This window comes from Oncorhynchus mykiss, chromosome 19 (assembly GCF_057628025.1).
Source record: "Oncorhynchus mykiss isolate SJ-2025 chromosome 19, ASM5762802v1, whole genome shotgun sequence".
In the NCBI taxonomy this organism is placed as follows: domain Eukaryota; kingdom Metazoa; phylum Chordata; class Actinopteri; order Salmoniformes; family Salmonidae; genus Oncorhynchus; species Oncorhynchus mykiss.
In genome coordinates, this window is record NC_143040.1 from 23,271,661 (window position 1) to 23,292,757 (window position 21,097).

The 21,097-nt window shown below is 43.8% G+C and overlaps 1 protein-coding gene and 2 non-coding genes across 3 annotated transcripts; 1 reads left to right on the forward strand and 2 right to left on the reverse strand.

The window, feature by feature from the left end:
* Positions 1-878: 878 nt before the first annotated feature.
* trnae-cuc (transfer RNA glutamic acid (anticodon CUC)) lies at positions 879-950 on the forward strand. Its single transcript has one exon. It is a non-coding gene; the product is annotated as a tRNA-Glu (tRNA).
* A 685-nt stretch (positions 951-1,635) lies between these two features.
* Positions 1,636-1,708, reverse strand: trnak-cuu (transfer RNA lysine (anticodon CUU)). Its single transcript has one exon. It is a non-coding gene; the product is annotated as a tRNA-Lys (tRNA).
* A 200-nt stretch (positions 1,709-1,908) lies between these two features.
* LOC110498656 (uncharacterized) lies at positions 1,909-14,991 on the reverse strand. Its single transcript, XM_036954340.2, has 8 exons — positions 14,501-14,991; positions 11,111-11,220; positions 10,766-10,877; positions 10,439-10,593; positions 7,561-7,651; positions 7,162-7,286; positions 3,811-3,904; positions 1,909-3,385 (listed from the first exon to the last, which is right to left on the reverse strand). The coding sequence occupies exons 1-8, from the start codon at positions 14,796-14,798 to the stop codon at positions 2,406-2,408; spliced, it is 1,965 nt and encodes a 654-aa protein (XP_036810235.2). The 5' UTR covers positions 14,799-14,991; the 3' UTR covers positions 1,909-2,405.
* Between the last annotated feature and the right edge of the window lie 6,106 nt (positions 14,992-21,097).

Consider the following 21,097-nt stretch of genomic DNA (forward strand, 5'->3'; position numbering starts at 1 on the left):
TATGTTGGTAACTCATTTATAATACCCCTTAGCCTTGATATATTGACCATATACCACACCCCCTTGGCAGTGATGCCAATTTAGCAATTTTGTTGCTAGATTTTGCAACTTTTCAGACTACCCTGGCAACTTTGTTTCCAAACAACACCTAGCAACAAATTTAGCTACTTTTAAAAATGTATTTGGAACTTTTAGCAACTTTTGAAACGTGACTCAAATGCTAAAATGCACGCATTTTCCCTCTAAATGACACAAATACTATTTTCTCTGTCACACACTCAGTCACAACACACGTGCCTGGCTGCAAAAGTGCATTGTGAGTGACATCAGCAGCAGGCCAGCAGCAATTTCAGCAAATTGCAAATCATTGTTGGCTGACTGCCGCAGTAGTACGGGTTCGACGAGGCAAACCCAATGAATACTGTTGGTCACGAATGTTTGATCTTGAACAGAACTTACAATATCAATCAACAAGTCTCAATCAAAATTGTACAGCCAGAAATACAGAAAAAAGTGGGATAGGAGTCTGCACCAGAACAACGCAGTTTTACGTTATCACGCAATGACATCACAACGTAATTTAGCAACTTTTAGCAACAAATCATCCTGCCTCTAGCAACATACCCTGAAAATTAGTTGGCCGTTACTCTACTAAGAGGACCGAGGTTCTAGTTAGAGTGCCACAAAACTTAACTCCAGTAACCCAAAATGATGCCATTTATGTACATTAATGCAGGAGAGCTGCGCGAGTTGGTCAATCGAGTTCAAGTGAATATTTTTTTCACTTTGGAAACATCATCCACGATCAAGTAATTGTAAAGCCCGGGTTTGAGTAGTAACACAGATCAATAGTCAAACTGTACTAAGTTTTCTAGCCTTCCCTGGTGGTCTAGTGGTTAGGATTCGGCGCTCTCACCGCCGCGGCCCGGGTTCGATTCCCGGTCAGGGAACAATATGTTTTCTTCATTCTCAGTAATTTTCGGACCGACCACCCGTGTAAAATTCATTTGCTTTATATATTATGCGCATTGTATATCTGAATATACATGTTTACCTTCTGAAAAGGTTTAGTTTTTGAAAGGGAAGTGTAGGAATGTATTGAACTGTAATGATGACAAATGATGGGTACAAAAATAAATATAAACTAATAATATCGAAACAAGAAAAGAGTACCAAAGAAATACTACAGTTGATAATGTTACGTGTGCGACTCCTTAGGTTTATTAACACAATTATTTACTCCAACGCTGTGGAGCAGAGTGGCGCAGCGGAAGCGTGCTGGGCCCATAACCCAGAGGTCGATGGATCGAAACCATCCTCTGCTAACCTTTTTCACCAACATGGATTGTGGTATATTTATTCATCATGTAATGGCGTATGTTATGTTATGTTAATTATATTTTTAAGGGAAGCGATAGAAAAATGAACCTAGCTACCTGACTTGCTCTATCCACATCGCTCTGGCCAAACGCCACGCCCACTAGCGTTTATTTTCCACGATGAATGTATGGAGTACGAAGCGATAGCTAATGCAGCGTAATTAAAACAAAAGTACAAAAAATACAGTACAACAAAGTACAACAAAAGTGCTAAAAATATGCTTTTTTTCATTTCAAAGGTTTAAAGAAAAAACAGCGCCCAACGTGGGGCTCGAACCCACGACCCTGAGATTAAGAGTCTCATGCTCTACCGACTGAGCTAGCCGGGCCTATCAGTAGACTGTATTTGCAGATGATTTTGAAAGCAGGGCGGGAAAGTCTGAAAATAAAATGTTGCCACATTGCGGTTGCAGTTAGTATTACATAGTGACTTGGCCCCAATAACAAAAGCTGATTTTCAAACGAACCTGCTGGTCTCACAAAAGAACAGAATAGTTCATAATCGATGCGAATATTTAGTACTACCTTATTGTGTTAAGAAAATATGTTTATTTTGATGTCACTGTCTGTGGCCACATTACTTGCTATTGCATGACGGACGCAGATTGGCAATTATTAAGGACGTCAAATCTTGCAAATTAAAAAAAGTTTACCTAATAATATAAAAAAATACATGTCTTGGAACACATTTGTTCATATAATATGCACATGATATTCGATATTAATTCCACATTTCATTTTCAAATAAAGATACTTTATCTAATAATCGCCTAACATAGTTACTTTAACTACTGTAACAACGATCTGGAGCTGAACAGAGGAAAAAAGTGTCACCTGTAAAGACAACTTTCTGCTAATCCCTTCTACATTTCCTTTATATTGTAGTGTTTGTTTTGGAGGTTTGGGGGGTTGTCGGTCTCACATCATTACGATTAGAATGAATTCCCGTTGATGTCTGTGTCAGCAATATTCTATCGTAGATTTTAGAACCATGTCCGTCCAGCCTACTGATTCTAATTTTATGCCTCACACCCCTTCTCCCCCATCTCCACAGACTGACTGCTGGTGTGTCTTGAGGTTGCATATCCAGGCGAAGCGCTTCCCACAGTGGCTACAGGCAAAGGGTTTCTCCCCCGTGTGGACCCTCTGGTGCTTCTTCAGGTTGCCAGCCTCGGAGAACATCTTCCCACAGGTGGCACACCTGAACGGCTTCTCCCCTGTGTGTACCCTCTGGTGAGCCTCCAGGTTGGACTGACCGGTGAAGGCCTTACCGCAGGCTCGGCACACGTAGCTCTTTCTCCTCCCGGCCGCATCGCAGTGCTGCTGGGCCAGCTGGGCTGCCTGCTGCCCAGCCAGGGTCACCTCGATGTGGGCAAAGCCTTTGGCCGTGGTCCCTCTTCCTGGTGGTAGACCTACCAGGGAGTGAAGGGATTGGGAAGACATACCGGTACTAGTAGTGTTGGTGGTGGAGGTAGTTGGGTTTTCTGGGTGAGTCTGTTGTAGCTGCTGTGCTCTGAGACGTCGTTGAAGCTGCCGCTGATGTGCTTGTTGAGACGCTCTCAAAATGGCTGCCCTGCTCCATGTGGGATGCCCCTGGATGCCCCCACCCACACCCAGAGTGGCTGTTTGTACTCCCTGATGCCCAGAGAAAGGCACACCCTCCCCTGTGGGCCTCGCTGAGAGGAGCTGGGGCTTAGGCTCTGGGTCGACTATGAGGCAGTCTGGGTCAGTGTCCGTAGTGTCGTCGGTGTAGGAGCACGAGGGCCCACCGGAGGGCGATGTTGATGCCGATGTGTCTGGGGCCCAGCGCGTGAAGAAGGTCTCCAGCTCAAACAGTGAGTACTCAGAGCTTAGCGTGTTGGCTGCTCTCTGCTTGCTGAGCTGCTGTGTGGTCTGGGTTGGAGTTGTGTTGTCTGGTGCTCCCTTGGGTATATTGGCTTTATTACCTAGGCTCGCTGTGGGACTGGTGGTTCCAATACCTTTTTGTGAGGAAGACTCCCCAGTACCTGGAGAAAGATCATAGAAAAGGTGCATGTTTATTGTAAATACTAGTTGAGACGCTCATTCTGAGTTAAAAGACATGGTAAATGATGATAAGCTAGAGAGGGCTTTTACATGTACACTTTGGTAATGGTTTCCCAAACTCGGTCCTGGGGTCCCCCCTGGGTGCATGTTTTGGCAAAAACCAACACGGGCACCCAGGGGGGACCCCAAGACCCAAGTTTGGAAAACCCTGATTTAGCAGACACTCTTATCCAAGGCGACTTACAGTTAGTGCATTCAACTTAAAGGGGGGCTGAACTGGCCTCGTTTCCCTCATTAAGAAAATAGCTTTTAGTAAACTGTTATAAGTGAGTAGCTCAGTGACACTGTCTGGTGGGCGCCGACACAGTTGTCATGCATTCCTGGTTTATTTTCATTCTCCACTTACACTCTGCTGTCAGGTCAGGTCCTCCTGCTGCTGTGATACTTCCCAGGTTCTGTTCCAGTCTTAGTGTTGATGGAGTTGATTCAGGAGCTGCAGGCTAGGAAGAGGAGAGGAGAAAGAGCCTATGAGATAAACTAAACACTAGATAGATAGCGATCAGCAAAACGCATCACTGCCTGCCCTCCAGGACACCTACAGCACAGGGTGTCACAGAAAAGCCAAGAAGATCATCAAGGACCTCAGCCACCCGAGCCACGCCCTGTTCATCCCTCTACCATCTAGAAGATCATCAAGGACCTCAGCCACCCGAGCCACGCCCTGTTCATCCCTCTACCATCTAGAAGGCGGAGACAGTACAGGTGCATCAAAGCTGGGACTGAGAGACTGAAAACTAGCTTCTATCTCCAGGCCATCAGACTGTTAAACTGTCACCACTAACCGGCCTTCGCCCAGTACCATGCCCTGAACCTTAGTGACTGTTACTAGCTGGCTACCTCCCGGTACTAGAACCCTGCACCTTGGAGACTGCTGCCCTATGTGCATAGTCATTGAACACTGGTCACTTGAATAATGTTTACATACTGTTTTACCCACTTCATATGTCTATACACACCATCATATACATATATATTTATATTCTGGACTGTGATATTGCTCCTTCTAATATTTGTATATTTCTTAATCCCTTTCTTTTTCTTTTGGGGAATTTTACATTCACGTTTTTCTTTGTATTTTGTTAGGTATTACTGTACTGTTGGAGCTAGAAACATAAGCATTGCGCTACATCCGCGATAACATCTTCTAAATATTTGTACGCGACAAATGAAATTCGATTTAATTTAGAGGTGTTGCTGTAATATTCTGTTGCACCCCCTTTTGCCCTCAGAACAGCCTCAATTCGTCAGGGCATGGACTCTACAAGGTGTGGAAAGCATTCCACAGGGATGCTGGCCCATGTTGACTCCAATGCTTCCCACAGTTGTGTCAAGTTGGCTGGTAGTGGATCTCTACTCGCTCCATCTCATCCCACAGATCCTCACTTGGATTGAGATCTGGTGACTGGGCAGGCCACTGCAATAAGTTGAATTCACTGTCATGTTTGTGGAACCATTCCTGGACAATCCTAGTCTTGTGGCAATTCGCAGATTGATACATTGTTGCCATGAACGGGATGTGCCCGATTGTATACTCAGTGTACTGTAAATCAAAAATATATTTAGGAAAGTCTAATTCACCGTTTTGACTTCCGTAGCAATAAATAATAATTCATTAAAGTGAGTAAATTTGTTAAAGACATGTTCCGGTACTGGCGAGTATATAGTAAGTATTTTTTAACCCTTCCGCTTTGGGCTGGATGTGTCAATGTGTAGTTCATACACGCATAATCTATGAGCAGAATAACGGTTTTACCTCAATTATCCACAAAATCCTTACTTTTCTGGAAGCTGTGTGGCGCCATTTTCCCTACATTTACCCTCACGCGGACCAGCCCCCTAGCAATTTGAATTTCGTCCAATAAGCTTCAGCCCCTCGCCATTTGAGTGACAGCTAGCAAGACAGTCTCAGAGTAAAGCGAGAGAGAGCAATGACGTGGTGCACACATCTGCACATTTGTGATGTAGAACGCAATTGTCCGGGACCACTTTTGGCTCGTGGGCGCTACTTTCAGAACTACTGGCTAAAAAGTATACAAAAAAAACAGAGAATATCTTTTAAGTGATCATTATTTTGACTTCCATTTCAGGCAAATATTGTGGCTGTGATGAATGCTCTTTAACATATTGATATTGTGTCACAGTTGAGGAAATTGAATGTCCTGTGATGGAGTAATGTAATGTCAATAACCACATTCATTCATTCATCGTTTTTGCAAAGAAACATTTTAATCTTCTTTTAACATTACAAGAGAAGGACATCGATCAAAGTTTCACAGAATTGTGACACAATAGACTTATCCCTTATAAGCGTAGAGCATTTTGGACCCAAAATATTTAAAAAAATCACCCAACAAGATTTTTACACGTTTACTGCTAACAAATATTGTTACTTCAACCCATTTACTGGTTTATGGAGTATGTTGAACCTATATACCTTGGTGTTACAAGGGGAATCAAACATGCACTATTCTCACCACATATTATCATTTTCATACAGCTTTATGAGTAGAAAACAAAAAAATATGCTTATTACTATCACCAGCTTTAGGACTCCCGGAACAAAATCTAATTACTAAAAGGACTTGTCTTGATCAGATAAGAAAAGACAAAGACAAAATTACCCAGACTACACTAATCTCGGACACTCAGATTTAAAATATTGCTTGTGCGTCCACGAGAGATTTCACTAACAACCCTTCCCTAAACCCCTTTACTAATATCAACATAGTGTCTATATCAATGACCAAGAGTTATTCCTGATCATGTGACCTGACCAGAGGAAAAACTCTGGGTCCTATTTTTATCCTATAACTATCAGTTGTTTCTGGTCAGGTCAAGTGATTAGGGACAACTCCTGGCCCTAGATCAATTCTTTACCATCTGAGTTTTCAGGAGAAAAAAAACCTGGCCCTTCTCATATTGAAATAGATGGTTGATATAATACCCCGGTCCAATCTAGTAGTACTACTGCTGAGGATGATGTCGTAGTACTACTGCTGAGGATGAGGTCGTAGTACTACTGCTGAGGATGATGTCATAGTACTACTGCTGAGGATGAGGTCGTAGTACTACTGCTGAGGATGAGGTCGTAGTACTACTGCTGAGGATGATGTCGTTTCTGGTGTTTCTTCAGGTTGCTAGGGTCGGCAAAGCGTTCCCCACAGAGCGGGCAGGCGTACGGCCTCTCCCCCGTGTGAACGTTCTTGTGGATCTTAAGGTTCCAGTACTGAGAGAAGTGCTTCCCGCACACCGTGCACCCAAACGGCCGCTCGCCCGTGTGGGTTCTAAGGTGCGGTTCTAGATTCGCCGGGGAGGAGAACCCTTTACCGCAGAACTTGCAGAGGTATGCTTTCTTCCTTACCACTTTCTTCCTCCCGCATTTGTACGTCTCCTGACCCCCCTGTGCCTCATCCGACCCCCCCATTCCGACATCATAACCAGCCATGTCTGACCCCTCTCTAGAACCCATAGAACCTGAGAAGCTTCCGGAGCCTTCTACAGTGAAACCCCTGTGCTGACCCATCTCAGAGCCAGCAGGCCCCATCCTCCCTCCCATGATCAGCATGCCTGGGCCTGCTGGGTAGGACAGGTTGAGGGAGGATGGCCCTGGGACGCTAACGTCACCACTACCACCACTGCCCCCATTGGTCCACAGCGGAAGGGGGTGGCTCTCGTACGACACACGGCCATAGCTGACCTCCGTGGTGTGGTGCCTGGTCGGCCCGGGGTGGTGGTGGGTGTGGTCTGGGGGTGAGGTGTGGTGGGTGGCTTCCAGGGGTAATGCTCCTCCTCTGTAGTCGTCTCTACTGGACTCCTCCGGCCCTTGAGAAGAGAACACAGCGTCACAATCACACCACTGGCTGTTGTTGAAATCAATGGGAGAACTAAACTTGTGGAATGTCAATGCCATTAGAACATGTTTTCAAAGCTTTATGCTCTGGAACAGGCAGGGATGGATGCAACAGTGTAGTCTTCACATGGGATCTAACTAGCCTTGTGTCATAGGTCTAAACCCTTGATTATCAAGCCCTGCTGTTAGCGCCACTACCCACTTTAACCACACACACAGCCCTCCACCCCTGTAGTCTCCACTCACCCTCCTGGATGCTGAGTCCTCCACCCCGTGGGTCCAGATCCTCCACCTTGATCAGCAGGATGTCAGGGTCTCTGTCCTCCACCGCTGCAGACTGGAAACACAGGGACGGACCAGGAATTAGGCATCACAATTACTATTATGCAAAGAATCGTAACTGTGTGACTTGAATAAATCTATGGACCAACGGATTACAAATTGTGTACATCTTACATGCATGCAACAAGTATCTTATGTAGCTACAGAGGTTTATATGCATCTTGTTGCATCATTTGACTGGTGAATGGATGTCTGTTACTCAGAACCTCTTAATACAGGACATCTCCAATGAAATATAGTGGTTATAGTGACCTTATGGTTTGAGTGATAACATTATTTAACAAAGATTAAGTGACCTAGAATTTACTGGAAGATTAACAAAACGTGTGCCTCGCTCAATAATGATTAATCAAACATTAGCTATTTATGAGTGTTCTTGCAGGTGGTGGGAGATATGTGTGTGTGACAGACTTGTAAAGCAGCCCCAGAAGAGCTTTTCTTATTGGATAATTGTTTGAATCACTTCAGCTTTCCTTTGTCTTGCCTATTCATTTCAATAATGACAGGAACCTCAGTGTAAGGAATGTATTTTATTCATAATAGTTCCATATGTAGAAAAAAACAAAAAAACAGAGGCATTGTAATACATGATTATTATTTAGGGGAAAGATTGTTATAGTAAATAAACTGCCACTCATTCATAAACTGGCATTAAATAACTTATTAAAAAGTGAATCTGTCCACTTAGATATACAGAACCATTTTAAATATGTACACAAAGAACCAGCATCATCCTCTCCAGATTTACATTTTATGGTTGACCTTTACCATGAATACCTTAAATCGGTAGCTTCTTTTGGACCAAATTCACCCTTCCTTAGTCCACTGATATGAAATGTCTTATGTACATAATCAAAACCACCTCTCATACCCAAAAACATTTCCACGCGTGCCCACCTATCACAGGGGCACCTGTGAGTTGTGATTCATGATGACTGGACCCTAGATCATTGTTCATTTTGTCTGCCAAATGGTAGGTCACCCCTGAGTCATTTTTAAGCATAAGGTTGAGACCTCCTGGCTAGAAACAGTCTGGTTTCTAAAACACAGTGGAAACTTGATTAGCTTAATGGAGTAAGGAAAACAAAAAAATATATATATTTTATTTGACCTTTATTTAACTAGGCAAGTCAGTTAAGAACAAATTCTTATTTTCAATGACGGCCTAGGAACAGTGGGTTAACTGCCTGTTCAGGGGCAGAACAACAGATTTGTACCTTGTCAGCTCGGGGGTTTGAACTTCCGGTTACTAGTCCAACGCTCTAACCACTAGGCTACCCTGCCACCCCTGCTCTATGTGATGAGTTTACTGCTTAATAAGTAAGTTAGGGTCCCGACCCTGCTCTAGGTGATGCTAATTTGTATTCATTAGGATCTCCACTAGCTGCTGCCCAAGGAGGGCAAAACAGGATTAAAACAATTAACATCACAAAATATAATATAAAAAAACAACACATCACATTATTACACCACTACACATCCACAATATTACAATGCATACGTGAGTAGAGTGTGTTAGCATATTAGAGTGTGTTAACGTGTTAGCATATGTGCTTGTCTCTTCACAGTCCACACTGTGCCATAAGGTGTTGTTTTATCTGATACAGAAAAAATAAAAGATTTAACTGCTCGCTTGAGTTACTTTGATGTGGAAGAGAGTTCCATGTAGTCAGCTGTCTGAACGGACAGTTTGGTGCCTTCAACATGTCAATACCGCTCATAAAAGACAAGTAGGGATGCAGTCAATCTCTCCTCTGCATTGAGTCAGGACAGATTGACATGCATGTTGTTGATATTAACGCTCAGCGTACATTTAAGGGCCAGCCGTACTGCTCGGTTCTAGGTCAACTGTAATTTGCCTATGTTCTTCTTTGTGGCACCTGACCATATGAGTGGGCAGTAGTGCAGGTGGGATAAAACTAGGACTCGTGTCCGGGGGATATACGTCTGGATGGTTCCTCTCGTGGTGGGTCTTGAGGTTCCGTATCCAGGCGAATCCTTTCCCACAGAGCTCACAGTGGAAGGGTTTCTCCCCTGTATGGACCCTCTGGTGCTTCTTCAGGTTGCCAGCCTCGGAGAACATCTTCCCACAGGTATTGCATCTGAACGGCCTCTCCCCCGTGTGGGTCCTCAGGTGGATCTCCACTTTCTTGGGCCGGTTGAACGCCTTGCCGCAGAAGTTGCAGATGAACAGTTTCTCCCGGGCACTGGTCCTGTGGGGGACCTTGCCGTCCCTCGTCAGGGGGAAGCCAGTGTTGCCGCCGCCAGTGTTTCTGCCCCCGCCACCGTGTGTCCACCCGTTCGCGTCAGAAGTCGACGGCATCGCAATGTCATTGGAGTGAGATTGTGATGGGGCGGTCATGTTGCCATGGTTACCCTGGAACCTGCCTCCTCCCCCAAACATTGCAGACATTCCACTGTCGCGACCCCACTTCTCCAGAGGCGCCTTTCCATCCTCCTCCTCCGAGTCGACGTTCAGAACCTCCTCTCTGCTCCCCGGGAGATGGCGGTGGACGGTGACCGAAGCAGGAAGTGCACGGCGGTGCCCGGACTGAAAAGACGCAGCAGCCTCGGCGACTGTGCTGTACGAACAAGATGGCTGCCCAGCCCCAGCCGCCTCTGCCTGGTTACGCTCATTAAAGAACGAGCCCAGCTGCCCCAGACCGTCCCCTCTGTCGTCATCAGCACTGTACATATCAAACGCAGCAGGGTGGGGTTGGTGCAGCAGTCCTGCGTGTTGGGGTTCACAGTCAGACTTAAGGAGAGGTGCCGAGCCACTGACCTCCACACGGTGCCTGTTCCTGGGGCCCTGCTGCTGCTCGGGGTGCTGAGGCTGGCTGAGCTGCTCTGGGCCATGGGCTGAAGTGGGTGGATGGGATGTGGAGTCCCCAGGGCCAGTTCTATCGCTGCCTCCACGAGGTCCACACTCCACCACTCCTGGAGGAGAGAGGAAGGTTAATGAGAGCAAGTTAATGGTTAACTCAAGTCAAAGGTATGGCCAGGTTGAGTAGTGTGAGAATGGAGTGTTGATGTTGAGCAGATGCATGGGGTGAGTAATTGCAATATCTGCAACACAGCAACCAAAGTTGAGACGGACTAACACACTCACCGTCCTCTCCAATCAGTGGTACGTCGTCTGCCTCCGCGTCTCCAAGGGGATCCTCCATCCTCTCCTCTTTGACCAGCAGAGACTCAGGCTCCACAAGCTGCAGATCTGGCGACTGGAAGATCGAAAAGTCGGGAATTAACCACATAAATATACACCACAACATGGTTGATAATGACCTTCTGGTGACTGATGCTGCCAAGTGCTCAAAATGGTTCAAATGGGCCATTGTGCACTGTAGGACTATGCTATAATGGAATATAATGGTGAGCAACCAAGTATATATTTTTTCTTGAAGTGTGTAAGACCTTGACAAGCAGTATTACAGTTTTGGTTTCTTGAACTTACCTTGTCTCGGATGGGGTTGGGATGCATCTGAGGACTGTTGTGATCATTACTGGCTCCAGGGCCTCCTGACCACATCCCCATGTGATCTAGTTGTATGTCGTAGACACCACCTACGATTAAAAAATAAATAAATCAACTTACTTGTAAAAGAAATTGCCGGTTGACTCGAGCCCACATTGGCCTAGATGAGCTTTGTCAGATTTGAATGACCAAAACAAAGATGGGTCCCAATGACTGTATACAGTGAGTGTGCAAAACATTAGGAACATGCTCTTTTCATGAGGCTGACCAGGTGAATCCAGGTGAAAGCTATGATCCCTTATTGATGTCACCTGTTAAACCCACTTCAATCTGTGTAGATGAAGGTGAGGAGACAGGTTAAAGGGAGAATTTTTTTTGTAAGCCTTCAGACAATTGAGACATGGATTGTGCCATTTAGAGGATGAATGGGCAAGACAAAATATTGAAGTGCCTTTGAACAGGGTATGGTAGTAGGTGCCAGGCGCAACGGTTTGAGTGTGTCAAGAACTGCAACGCTGCTGGGTTTTTCACACTCAACAGTTTCCTGTGTGTATCAAGAATGGTCCACCACCAAAAGGATATCCAGCCAACGACATGCCAGTGGTCAAAAACGGGTCATTGATGAAAGAGGACAAAGGAGGTTGACACGAATTGTGCAGAGAAACAGACAGTTCACTACAACATTGGTGCCCAAAGACCCATAAGAGAATGTACAACTCCTTGGTCTGTGACACGAATGGGGTATGGCAGATGACGACCTTACAGAGTTCCACTTCTCTCAGCAAAATACAAGAAACTGTGGTTGCAGTGGGCTAAGGAACGAAAACACTGGAGAATTGGAAAAACATTGCCTGGTTGGATGAATCATGGTTCCTGCTGTTTCACACTGAGGAGAGGCCTACGGTATGGAGAAAACCATGAGTACATGCATCCATCATGCCAAGTGTCAACAATACAGGCTGGAGGTGACATGATGGTGTGGGGTGTGTTTTCATGGCACACATTGGGCCCCTTGATAAAAGTGGAGCAACGTTTGAATGCCACAGGATATCTGAACATCGTCGCCAATCAGGTGCATCCCTTCATGGCAGCAGTGTATCCATCTGTGAATAGATTTTTTTCCAGCAGGATAATGCCCCATGCCACAAGGCTAGGATTGTCCAGGAATGGTTCCACGAACATGACAGCGAATTCAGCTTACTGCAGGAAGGTGTTCCTGTTTTGTACACTCAGTGAAGGTGGCCCCAATGACTGTATATGTGGCCCGAATGGGGGAAAAAAGTCAATATTACACAAGTTGATGGTTTTCCAGTAGGGCTGGGCGTAAAACGTAAAAATGTTGACTAACCTCTATAACGCTATTTTAATGTTTGATTTGTTACATTAAATTATTCCGTAATGACAAAAAAATTATGGCAATCATCAGTTTCCTAACTGCCGATAAAAATGCATAACAGCTGAAAACTGCTAGCTAACTAACTTTTTAGCACAAGTCAACAACTACGGGTGGTCAAGGGTTTTGTTTAGAAAGGATACAGCTTGTCAACAGCAGGTTAGGATAATTAACATAGCAGGTTAGGAGAATTAGGTTAAGGTTAAGAAAACAGTTAGGGCAGGGGTCTCCAACTTTTTTTTAACATGAGCTACTTTTTTTTGTTGATAGCTTTCTTATTGGCACAGTCTTCACTTCTTTACCCTGCAACCCCAGATCCTTGGTGTACAAGAGATGTGTTCTGTCAATATACCTTGTAAAATAATGGTTATTATAAACTGGGCGGTTCGAGCCCTGAATGCTGATTGACTGAAAGCTGCGGTATATCAGACCGTATTCCAAAATATTTATTTTTACTCTTTTACTTTTCTAATTACATTGGTAACCAGTTTATAATACCAATAAGGCACCTCTGGGGTTTGTGGTATTTGACCACTATGCCACGGCTAAGGGCTGTATCCAGGCACTCTGCTTTGTGTCGTGCTTAAGCACAGCCCTTATCTGTGGTACATTGGCCATATTCCACAGACTGTCAGTTGTTTATTTAAGCAATAAGGCCTAAGAAGCCCCATAAAATTATGTTTTGTATTTTCCGAGAATTCTGTTATTTTTTTATTGTTTTGTTTATACTCTCAATATTACAATTATTCATAGAGAAACAACGAAAATGTATGTTCTGAGTCCATGTCAATGCTTAAATCCCATCAGAAGACCAATTTTTAGGTCTGGAAAAAAACCGAACAGGTTTTGATTTGAGTGCAATACCCTTTTAATTGCACATTTAGACAAAGAGGAATGTGTGAGTCTCGCGATGCCTACTGCAGCAGCACGTCATGGCAGAATTTGCAAAAAACGGCCATCCGATTGATACAAATAACCGTAATATATTTCTGTCAGGTAAGGCTAATTTGCAGTTAACATTAAACGATAAGTTTTTTTGGGGAAAGTCTGCCTACCCACAAGATGGTTATCATTACTAGGATCACTAACTGGCTACATACAGAGTGATAGACAAAAGCGTGCACCAAACAGACAGACGGGCAATATTTATGGAAATTAATTGGTAGATAATGTTAGGTTTGGATTTGTATGGAAATAGTGGCTAAACGGGTGAGAATGTCAACGTAGCTTTGATAGTAGTAGGGAGGAGCTTTATGTTTGGCATTTTGCGATGGAACATGGGGAAAAAAATGCATGTACTTTCAGAATTGCTTAGCGAGCTACTTATAGGTGGGATGAGAACTACTACTGGTAGCTTGCGATCTGTCATCTATCTACCTGTTGGAGATCCCTCGGTTAGGGTTAGCTAAATTGCTAAAAACAAAAATCAACTTTTGACTTAAATAAACCCACGAAAATCGTCCGACAAAATGCCTCGATTTTACGAAATAGAGGCATACTAAGACAACGTTAGAGTGGAAAATATACAATTATAAATTAGTGTAGGAAATTGATTAAAATCCTGGAAATGAATACTGGAAATTAACAAATAACTATGCAAATGGTAACAATTGGTCGAGTACCAGAGTGAGGCTACAAAATAGGATTTTGATACCTATGTCATGTTCTACAAAAATGACTACTGTCAGTCGTCCTATTATTTTTTGATCTAGTTTGATAGAACAGTATAAATCAATCAGAATGGAAAAAGTCCATTAAAAACAGTTGTTTTTTTATGCACTACCCAGAAAGCATATTTATAACTTGTATTATTCAGAACCGTCATACCGTTAAAAATACAAAATAAATACTATATTGATGATATTTTGGCCATGTCACCCAGACCTATTTTCCAGTGGTGTTTTTTTATTTACTTTATCAGCAGGGTAATCAAATAAACTAGTATCAGACATGGTATGATATTACAGTCTTCTTACCAGTTGATGAAGACGACCCTCTGAATTTTTCATTGGTGTTGATATGAACTCTGCTGTTGGGACGGCTGTTCATTGCGCTTTCCCGTAGCCTTCGTTCGGCGTAACCACGGGCCATCTTCAGCTCGAGAAGATTCAGCTTTCGCTTCAAACCTTTGTTCTCCCTTTGGCATTGTGACATTTGCAAACTTACAACCGCATAGTCGTCGTCTACCAGTTTGCAGATTTCTGCCACGGCTGCATTGGCCAATACCTCCATAATGGAAGCTAGCTGTGTCTGGAACGCAAGGCGACTCGACATTTTCGGACGACTGACTCGCGAGCACTAAAAGTCGATAAATACAGTCTCATGCGATGTATATTGGATCACGCTCACTTCAAATATCGCCAACGACGAAGTGTTTAAACGTAAATAGTGAACTAAAACCAGTAGTTTGATAGATCTGTAGCTCCAGTTTCTTCTTCTGTGCTACCAGTCTTTCGTCAGCAACAATAAAAAATATTTCCGGGTCACGGAAATTCGGAAATTTTCAAAATAAAAGTTCCCTACGTAATAGTAGAAAAGTGTAATTAACCTGTTTTTATTCACAATATATGAAACATAATTGTCTAAACATTAATAATGATTCATATTTTTCCTATTTATGGACATTTGCCATAAATGTGGGTTTTAAAAAATGTTCCAAGGTCAAATAAATGCCCCCGATACAATACATTGTATGTGAAATACATATTGGTTTATAGAGAGAACTACGTGCCGACATAAAAGTGGGGTTGGGATTACTCACCAGTGTCTGTAGAATATGATGTAATTTATATATGCCCAACAACACTTTCTACTCCACCCACTCCATTGGTCGCAATGCAATACACTATAGGCCCATAAATTACATATTGGCTAATAGAGAGAACTATTCTATGTGCCAAAGTAAAAATGGGGTTGGGATAACTCTCCATGGTCTGCAGAATCTATATATAGTGTTATTTTATGGGGACTGAGGTGTAAATACCCAGCAACACTTTCTACTCCACCCACTCCATTCACTGCAGGCCTATGGGTGAGATTAGAGATTCTTAGGGCTGAGATCCCGTTAACGGGATCGATATGACAACAGCCAGTGAAAGTGCAGGGCGCCAAATTCCTCAAACATACAAGTATCTTATACCACTTTAAAGGTAATCTTGTTGTTAATCCCACCACAGTGTCCAATTTCAAATAGGCTTTACAGCGAAAGCACCACAAACAATTATGTTAGGTCAGAGCCAAGTCACAGAAAAACACAGCCATTTTTTCCAGTCAAAGAGGGGAGTCACAAAAATCAGAAATAGAGATATAATTAATCACTAGCCTTTGATGATCTTCATCAGATGACACTCATGGGACTTCATGTTACACAATACATGTATGTTTTGTTCGATAAAGTTCATATTTATATAAAAAAATCTCTGTATACATTGGCGCGTTATGTTCAGTAGATCCAAAAACATCCAGTGATTTTGCAGAAAGCCACATCAATTTACAGAAATACTCATAATAAATGTTGATGAAGATACAAGTATTATACATGGAACTTTAGATAAACTTCTCCTTAATGCAACCGCTGTGTCAGATTTCAAAAAAGCTTTACGGAAAAAGCTAACCATGCAATAATCTGAGTACGGCGCTCAGAGACCCAACAAACCAAAAAGATATCCGCCATATTGTGCAGTCAACAGAAGTCAGAAATAACATTATGAATATTCACAAACCTTTAATGATCTTCATCAAAATGCACTCCCAGGAATCCCAGTTCCACAATAAATGTTTGTTTTGTTCGATAATGTCCATAATTTATGTCCAAATAGCTACTTTTGTTAGCACGTTTTGTAAACAAATCCAAAGTCACGAATTGTGCTCACTAGGAGAAGACGAAATGTCCAAAAGTTCCGTTACAGTCCGCAGAAACATGTCAAACGATGTATAGAATCAATCTTTAGGATGTTTTTAAAATAAAACTTCAATAATGTTCCAACCGGAGAATCGGACCAAGTTTGGGAAATCCTGCTGTAAACAACCTATATAGTTTAACCTAATGATGATGAGCCATTTGCGCCTTTTACACATGTAAATCAGCCCAAGGACAGCCTTGACCTGTGCCAAAAAAAAAATGCATATGGCCTGCCTGACAAATAACTTCAATTTACTTTAAATGGAGCCATTCGACACTATAAGATACAAATATAAAATCAAATATTTGTACCACTGCTACACCTGGCTATCAGCTGAGCCTTGTCTGGCAGCGAAACAGTTTAGGACAGCCTCATTTACTGCCTTTAAAAAATACAACGCTGAAATTGCTGACTTGCGTAAACAAATGAGATTTCTAATGACAATTGAGATGTACAAACTATGGCATAAGGGGACGACAAGCGGATATGAGGCTAATCCGTAATATCAATTAAGACATTAATGAGCGAGCTAGGACGGATGTAGTCAATATAACTATTTGTTCAGCACTTTTGAAATGTACAGTGACAGAATTCAGAACATGGGCCATTCTTACAGTGTTCGCTCTGTACACCAAGTCTGAACCGTAGGATAAATGAAAGGGGGCATATAAGCAGACAGTGAAAGCTCTTACAATATTCAATGATTACAATTCTCAAAATCAGGTTATAGGCTACATATGCACCACCCAGTCAGAACAGCAGGCAAAATTAAGAGGTGAAAATAGACCAAATTAGTATGGTGAGGCACATGGGTTACTAACATCTCTCTCTGACTCTCTCTGTCTCTCTCTGTCTCTCTCTCTCTCAGGACCTGAGCACTAGGCCCATGCCTCAGGACTACCTGGCCTGATGACTCATTGCTGTCCCCAGTCCACCTGGCCGTGCTGCTGCTCCAGTTTCAACTGTTCTGCCTGAGGCTATGGAACCCTGACCTGTTCATCGGACGTGCTACCTGTCCCAGACCTGCTGTTTTCAACTCTCTAGAGACAGCAGGAGCGGTAGAGATACTCTGAATGATCGGCTATGAAAAGCCAACTGACATTTACTCCTGAGGTGCTGACCTGTTGCACCCTCGACATCCACTCTGATTATTATTATTATTTGACCCTGCTGGTCATCTATGAACATTTGAACATCTTGGCCATGTTCTGATATAATCTCCACCTGGCACAGCCAGAAGAGGACTGGCCACACCTCATAGCCTGGTTCCTCTCTAGGTTTCTTCCTAGGTTCTGGCCTTTCTAGGGTGTTTTTTCTAGCCACCGTGCTTCTACACCTGCATTGCTTGCTGCCTACATTTGACTATTGTAGGCTGGGCCTCTGTCTGTTTTCATTTCAACCAGTATCTTACAAATTCTGGGTTGCAGACTGAGTAGTTAATTGAAGTTCAGTTTATGAACATAATTCTCTTAACAGTTTCTGTACAGCACTTTGAGATATCAGCTGATGTAAGAAGGGCTTAATAAATACATTTGATTTGAAATTTGACAATTTCAACAACAGAGTTACACATGGAATAAACAAACATACTGTCACGAGTCCGACCGAGGGTGTTTCCCTTTCCCGGGCAGGTGGCGCTCGGCGGTCGTCGTCACCGGCCTATTAGCTGCCACTGATTGTTTTTCCTTCCCCTCCTTGTATGTTGAGTGGTAGCACCTGTGGATGTTTAATTAGTTTGTCTTTATTAGACAGCCGGCCCGCCTGGTTGTTGTGCGGGATTATTTCTATGTAACCTTCGGCTCTGTGGTATAGGCACGTGTTAGTGTCCGGTCGGGATTGTTTCCCATTGTACATTTTGATTCCCTGTGTTTTGGGAACGTAACTTTTTTGTGAGCACCCTGTGGTGCGTTGGTGCGATTAAAAGACGCGCAGCATTGAACTCTCTGTCTCCTGCATTTGACTCCACACCCACGACACCCGGAGCATTACACATACAGTCCGTGGAAAAAGTCTATGTACAGTGAGTGCAAATGAGGTAGGATAAGGGAGGTAAGGAAATAAATAGGACATGGTGGCGAAGTAATTACCATATAGTAATTAAACACTGGAATGGTAGATGTGCAGAAGATGAATGTGCAAGTAGAGATACTGGAGTGCAAAGGAGCAAGATAAATAAATACAGTATGGGGATGAGGTAGTTGGATGGGCTATTTACAGATGGGCTATGTACAGGTGCAGTGATCTGTGAGCTGCTCTGACAGCTGGTGCTTAAAGCTAGTGAGGGAGATATGAGTCTCCAGCTTCAGTGATTTTTGCAGTTCGTTCCAGTCATTGGCATCAGAGAACTGGAAGGAAAAGCGGCCAAAGGAAGAGTTGGCTTTGGGGGTGACCAGTGAGATATACCTGCTGGAGCGCGTGCTATGGATGGGTGCTGCTATGGTGACCAGTGAGCAGAGATAAGGCGGGGCTTTACCTAGCAGAGACTTGTAGATGACCTGGAGCCAGTGGGTTTGGCAATGAGTATGAAACGAGGACCAGCCAACGAGAGCATACAGGTCGCAGTGGTGGGTAGTATATGGGGCTTTGGTGACAAAACGGATGGCACTATGATAGACTGCATCCAATTCGCTGAGTAGAGTGTTGGAGGCTATTTTATAGATGACATCGCCATTTACAAAGTCGAGGATAGGTAGGATGGTCAGTCTCACGAGGGTATGTTTGGCAGCATTGTTGCGAAATAGGAAGCTGATTCTAGATTTAATTTTGGATTGGAGATGCTTAATGTGAGTTTACAGTCTAACCAGGTATTTGTAGTTGCCCACATATTCTAAGTCAGAACCGTCCAGAGTATTGATACTGGACGGGCGGGCAGGTGTGGTCAACGATCCGTTGAAGAGCATGCATTTAGTTTTATTTGCATTTAAGAGCAATTGGCGGCCACAGAAGGAGAGTTGTATGGTATTGAAGCTCGTCTGGAGGTTAGTTAACACAATGTCCAAAGAAGGGCCAGAGGTATACAGAATGGTGTCATCTGCGTAGAGATGGATCGGAGAATCACCAGCAGCAAGAGCGACATCATTGATGTGTACAGAGAAGAGAGTCGGCCCGAGAATTGCACCCTGTGGCACCCCCATAGAGACTGCCAGAGGTCCGGACAACAGGCCCTCCAATTTGACACACTAAACTCTATCAGAGAAGTAGTTGGTGAACCAGGCAAGGCAATCATTTGCAAAACCAAGGCTGTTGAGTCTGCCGATAAGAATGTGGTGATTGACAGAGTCGAAAGCCTTGGCCAGGTTGATGAATACGGCTGCATAATAATGTCTCTTATCGATGGCAGTTATGATATCGTTTAGGACCTTGAGCGGGGCTGAGGTGCACCCATGACCAGCTCAGAAACCAGATTGCATAGAGGAGAAGGTACGGTGGGATTCAAAATGGCTGGTAATCTGTTTGTTAACTTCGACGACCTTAGAAAGACGATACGAAAGACAGGTTGAACAGGCTAGGAGTAGGGGTTGCAACAATTTCGCAGATCATTTTAGAAAGGTCCAGATTGTCTAGCCCGGATGATTTGTAGGGGCCCAGATTTTGCAGCTCTTTCAGAACATCAGCTATCTGGATTTGGGTGAAGGAGAAATGGGGAGGCTTGGGCGAGTTGCTGTGGTGGGTGCAAGGCTGTTGACCGTGTTAGGGGTAGCCAGGTGGAAAGCATGGCCAGCCGTAGAAAAATGCTTATTGAAATTCTCAATTATTGTGGATTTGTCGGTGGTGACAGGGTTTCCTAGCCTCAGTGCAGTGGGCAGCTGGGAGGAGGTACTCTTATTCTCCATGGACTTTACAGTACACCAGAACCTTTTTGAGTTGAGCTACAGGATGCAAATTAATGCTTGAAAAAGCTAGCCTTAACTTTCCTGACTGCCTGTGTATATTGGTTCCTAACTTCCCTGAAAGGTTGCATATCACAGGGGCTATTCGATGCTAATGCAGAACACCACAGGATGTTTTTGTGGTTCTACATTTTTTAAGATGGTGAGGAAGGCACTTTTAAAGAATAACCAGTCATCCTCTATTGACGGGATGAGGTCAATATCCTTCCAGGATACCCGGACCAGGTCGATTAGAAAGGCCTGCTCGCTGAAGTGTTTTAGGGAGCGTTTGACAGTGAAGAGGGGTGGTCGTTTGACCGCAGAACCATTACAGATGCAGGCAATGAGGCAGTGATCGCTGAGATCTTGGTTGAAAACAGCAAAGGTGTATTTGGAGGGCAAGTTGGTTCGGGTGATACCTATGAGGGTGCCCGTGCTTATGGATTTGGGGTTGTACCTGGTGGGTTCATTGATGATTTGTGTGAGATTGAGGGCATCAAGCTTAGATTGAAATTTCTGGGTTTTTGGTGGTCTTCCTAAGCCAGGATTCAGACACGGCTGCGACATCCGGGTTGGCAGAGTGTGCTAAAGCAGTGAATTAAACAAACTTAGGGAGGAGGCTTCTAATGTTAACATGCATGAAACCAAAGCTTTTACGGTTACAGAAGTCAACAAATGAGAGAACCTGGGGAATAGGAGTGGAGCTAGGCACTGCAGGGCCTGGATTAACCTCTACATTACCAGAGGAACAGAGGAGGAGTAGGATAAGGGTACGGCTAAAAGCTATAAAAACTGGTCGTCT

Excerpts from the sequence above, each read along its gene's own strand:
- LOC110498656 (XM_036954340.2), bottom strand. The coding sequence starts at position 14,798 with ATGTCGAGTCGCCTTGCGTTCCAGACACAGCTAGCTTCCATTATGGAG. Across the intron at positions 7,652-10,438 it reads GGAACAGGCACCGTGTGGAG|TCTGCAGCGGTGGAGGACAG; the intron begins GTCAGTGGCTCG and ends CTGTGTTTCCAG. Across the intron at positions 3,386-3,810 it reads ACCTGACCTGACAGCAGAGT|GTACTGGGGAGTCTTCCTCA; the intron begins GTAAGTGGAGAA and ends ATCTTTCTCCAG.